General features: G+C 48.3%; 1 protein-coding gene across 1 annotated transcript; it reads left to right on the top strand.

Annotated features, from left to right (window-relative positions):
- Positions 1-886: 886 nt before the first annotated feature.
- Positions 887-4,244, top strand: cbf5 (pseudouridine synthase CBF5; the record flags this gene model as incomplete). The annotated part of the gene is made up of 10 exons (XM_016747548.1): positions 887-921; positions 976-1,154; positions 1,213-1,298; positions 1,662-1,704; positions 1,758-2,126; positions 2,488-2,697; positions 2,754-2,910; positions 2,978-3,609; positions 3,668-3,894; positions 3,948-4,244. 10 exons carry the CDS (start codon positions 887-889, stop codon positions 4,242-4,244), a joined length of 2,235 nt encoding a protein of 744 aa, XP_016602096.1.
- Between the last annotated feature and the right edge of the window lie 419 nt (positions 4,245-4,663).

Raw genomic sequence — 4,663 nt, 5'->3', positions numbered from 1 at the left:
AGCTATCGAACGACAATGAAATCAAACAGTAACGTGGTTGCTGAGGTATAATGTTATAAAATATTGCATTTACTACGGTATTTTGGGGTGGGCCACTCGCTTGTGTGGGCCACTCGCATGTGAACTACGTTACTTCCTACTGGAAACATTGATGCCTGAACCCTGAGGCCATACTAAACCCCGTTAACAGAGACCATCTATTAAAAATTGATTCCGGTTTGTTACTAAAAAAAATTCTATTGACTGTTTAATAAAACTAGACACGAGTACGGGCGACTAAGTATGCCACCGGTTCATAACTATACGGAGTACTAATTTCAACTTCTCTTTATTTTCTATAAGAATAGTCGGCCTGGTTGACGACCTTAAGATGTCTTTTAGATGGTCTTCTAGCTAGTCTTTTTAGCTGATCTTCTTAAATATATGTAAAGGCGGTAAAAAAGTATACTTTATATAAGTGACTTTTCCACCAGCGATACTTTAACTTTATAAATAGTAGGTAGGTCAATACAATTAGAGAGGTAACAAGAGTGTATACTATACTTTGAACTTCGTACTTAAGGTTGAGTGGATCTACCTAAATTATTGCCTGGCAATATTAACTAATGAGAGAGTTATGAACCGGTGGCATACTTAGTCGCCCGTACACGGGTAACAACAGTGCGAAGCTGTCGAAACAGATAGAACATGGATGGATCCATATAATATCTTACATAAGCAACGGACATCGGAGAAACTCTCCCGAAGCGAGCCTTGAACACCTTTTTCTTTCCACCTGTCCTTCTCTTTCTTTCTTCAACCACACCGCAATTTGGCTATCTTGTGAGCGGCTGTAATGATCTAAGCCGTGATCAATTACCCATTTTGCATCTTATTCATTCTCAAGATGGATGTCTTCTGGGCGGCTCCCCCGGTCATTAGGTATGCACGTCCTATTCGCCGATCTCAAGCTCTCATTACTGACTTATCATTCAGGACCCTTACAGCCTTGACTCTAGTTCAATCCGCTTTGATGCATAGTGGCTTATTGAGCTTCTATTGGGCGCCATTCATGCCAAGCATGATATTTTCATGGCGCCCGCAGATCTACCGGCTGGTCACACCATTTCTACTAACCGCACCGAATCTCGGTTTCGTTTTTGATCTCTACCTCAGTATGATGCCTCGGTATCACATCGGCCTGGCCTAATCAGAGTGCTAATGTACCGATAGTGTACCGCTATGGCAGTGCTGCAGAGAAGAGCATGGCCCCTGGAGAGTTCTTCATCTATCTCCTATTCGTAGCTTTCAACATTATGGTAAGTGACTCAGTAGAGTCTGCCTTTTTTTTTTTTTTGTCTGCGTTCGCGTTCATATCCAATCCCTCGCTATAACTGCCCGCCCAGCTTCGAAATCTAGCTGAATTCGGTTCCTGAAGGCGAGGGAGAGCACCCCTGCATCTGTGCAACACCATCATAATTCGCAAAATTCAGGTGTTGTGCAGGTGTGGGCATGGTGGGATTTCTTTCGAGTTCACTGGCGTGATTTCGTATCGCGTCGGTATCGGAGGTGCCCTACATTTCTATATACATCATCTATTCTTTTCCAATACCATCCACATCCTATTTTACTTGTCGTCCTGGTAGTCCAAAATCTCTTCCAAATTTGCTAACTTTCCCAAGCTCACTGCAGGTGGTTATCTGGGATCCCCTTTCCTCCTTTCACGTAAGCTTTCCGTACTTGGTTCAATTTCAACGCATACGCTGACTTGAAATCAGCCTTGATCATGGCTTTCGTCTACACCTTCTCCCAGACGAACCGAGGAACGAAGACAAGATTTTGGGTCATCGACATCCCGGTGGTATTCCTGCCATATGCAATGCTTCTCCTCGGCATGGTGACGAACGGATGGTATAGCGCACTGGTAGATGTCACCGGAATTATCGCTGCCCATACTTATGATTTCCTCACACGCATCTACCCGACTTTCGGTGGTGGGAGAAATTTCATCACTGTCCCCGGCTTCGTGGAGAGATACTTTAGCCACCATGACCCCGACAGCGGCTACCGAGGGTATGGAACGGCGAGCCGCGCACCAAGGCCGACTGAGCAACCCTCGTCGGCGTCAACATCAGGATCATCCTGGGGTAACTGGGCCTCTTCGGGTTCTTGGAACGGTAGAGGCGCTGGCCGGAGACTCGGTTAGATCAAGAAATATCAGGCTCTATGCACGGTATCGGCTTGCATGGGAGATACTTTGCATTTGACAGATAGTGATAATAATAGCGATAACCCACAAGAACTGTATGGTTTTGGGCATGTATGTGTCTACAAATACAGATTTGTTGAACCCCAGTAGTTAATTATCTTGGAACATTTTTGATTAGATCGATTAGAATATTTTCTCAAACAATCTACAATATTAGCGAAACTCCTCAAAATTGGAAGTCCTTAGAATTGGAGGCGTAAAAAAGTCGAGAACTCCAAGTCACGTGGCTACTTCTCCAGGCGCTAAACCGTTTCGGGCGCTGGAGCTGCCGCACTCGCAAAATTTCCTTCGACAAATTTTCGGGGCTTTCACCGCGCATCCTTCAACGACAACCAACAAAATGGCAGTCGTCAAGACCTCGGAGATGGACTACGCCATCAAGCCTGAAGCGTCCGTTCCTTCCGTTGATACATCGGATTGGCCGCTTCTGCTTAAGAACTATGAGAAGCGTACGCTTGTCCTCAAAACTCCACGCTTGACCAGCCGACATTGACTTTTTCTGTAGTGCTCGTTCGGACCGGTCACTTCACCCCTATCCCTGCTGGCTCCTCTCCCCTGAGCCGTGACTTGAAGTCATACATCAGCTCCGGTGTCATCAACCTTGACAAGCCCTCCAACCCTTCCAGTCATGAAGTCGTGGCTTGGATGAAGCGGATCCTCAGGTAAATCAAAATCCATCAAATTCCCTCAATGGTTTCGCACCCTTGCTGACCACCTTACCCCATGTAGATCCGAGAAGACTGGTCACAGTGGTACCCTTGATCCCAAGGTCACCGGTTGTTTGATCGTCTGCATTGACCGTGCCACCCGCCTGGTCAAGTCCCAGCAGGGTGCCGGTAAGGAGTATGTCTGTGTGATCCGTCTCCACGACAAGATTCCCGGTGGCGAGGCCCAGTTCGTCCGCGCTCTGGAGACCTTGACTGGTGCGCTCTTCCAGCGTCCCCCTCTGATCTCTGCCGTCAAGCGTCAGCTCCGTATCCGTACCATCCACGAGAGCAAGAACTACGAGTTCGACAATGAGCGCCACCTCGGTGTCTTCTGGGTCAGCTGTGAGGCTGGTACCTACATCCGTACCCTCTGTGTTCACCTGGGTCTTCTCCTCGGTGTCGGTGCTCACATGCAGGAACTTCGCCGTGTTCGCTCTGGAGCCATGGCTGAGGGTCCTGGTATGGTCACTCTGCACGATGTTATGGACGCCCAGTGGGTCTACGACAACAACCGCGACGAGTCTTACCTCCGCAAGGTCATCAGCCCTCTGGAGTCTCTGCTCACCGGCTACAAGCGTATTGTCGTTAAGGACAGCGCTGTCAACGCCGTCTGCTACGGTGCCAAGCTCATGATTCCTGGTCTTCTCCGCTACGGTATGTGAACATCATCCCCCTGAGTCTGTTTTTTTACCATTGCTAATTTTTTCTTCAGAGGCCGGTATTGAGTGCCACGAGGAGGTTGTCCTCATGACCACCAAGGGTGAGGCTATCGCCATTGGTATCGCTCAGATGTCCACTGTCGAGCTCACCACCTGCGACCACGGCGTTGTTGCCAAGGTCAAGCGTTGCATCATGGAGCGTGACCTCTACCCCCGCCGCTGGGGCTTGGGACCTACTGCCCTTGAGAAGAAGAAGATGAAGACTGCTGGAACTCTCGATGTAAGTGGCCGAGCTGCCTTTGTTCTCATTCAACGTACTAACTTGATTCTCAGAAATTCGGCCGCACCAACGATGCCACTCCCGCTCAGTGGAAGAGCGAGTACAAGGACTTCAACCTCCCTCTTACCGGCACCTCCGCTGTTGCCCCCGCCACTGAGACTAAGACCGAGACCGAGACCCCCAAGGCGGACTCCCCCGAGCCTGTGAAGGAGGAGGTCGAAGACAAGAAGCGCAAGCGCGACGGCGAGACCGCCGAGGAGAAGGCCGAGCGCAAGAAGAAGAAGAAGGAGAAGAAGGAAAAGAAGGAGCGCCGGAAGTCCAAGCAGGATGATAGCGATGACAGCGACTAGATGCACTCCAGGAAGGCCGTCAGGTCCCAATCCTGTACCATATTTTGCTATTTCCGGAGTCTTGGGTCAAAAGGGAAATTTGTTCTATTCCAGAGTTTCATATTGAAGGCTGCCTATCTGTTGAATCTACCATTCTTTTAAATCTGAGTAACGTTAGCAGGTGAATCACGTACATGTAGCGCTTCGTTGTCCACAAGGATCTTTTTGGGTTTATGTCCAAAGCAATTAGCTAGACCTCAGGAATATATACAATATATATGCAGCTATATAGACAGGATAATGTCCGCCGGGGGCTGTCCTCTCTTGGCTGCCGTTATGGTAAAACCTATTTATATAATGATATATCATAGTCACCAAAAAATATCGTCATATCCAGGTATTCGTTATATTTGAGATCGTTATAACCGGGATACTGTATC

The sequence above is a fragment of the Penicillium expansum genome (genome assembly GCF_000769745.1).
Source record: "Penicillium expansum strain MD-8 chromosome Unknown contig359, whole genome shotgun sequence".
NCBI classification, from domain to species: domain Eukaryota; kingdom Fungi; phylum Ascomycota; class Eurotiomycetes; order Eurotiales; family Aspergillaceae; genus Penicillium; species Penicillium expansum.
This window is presented reverse-complemented; position numbering and strand designations above follow the sequence as displayed.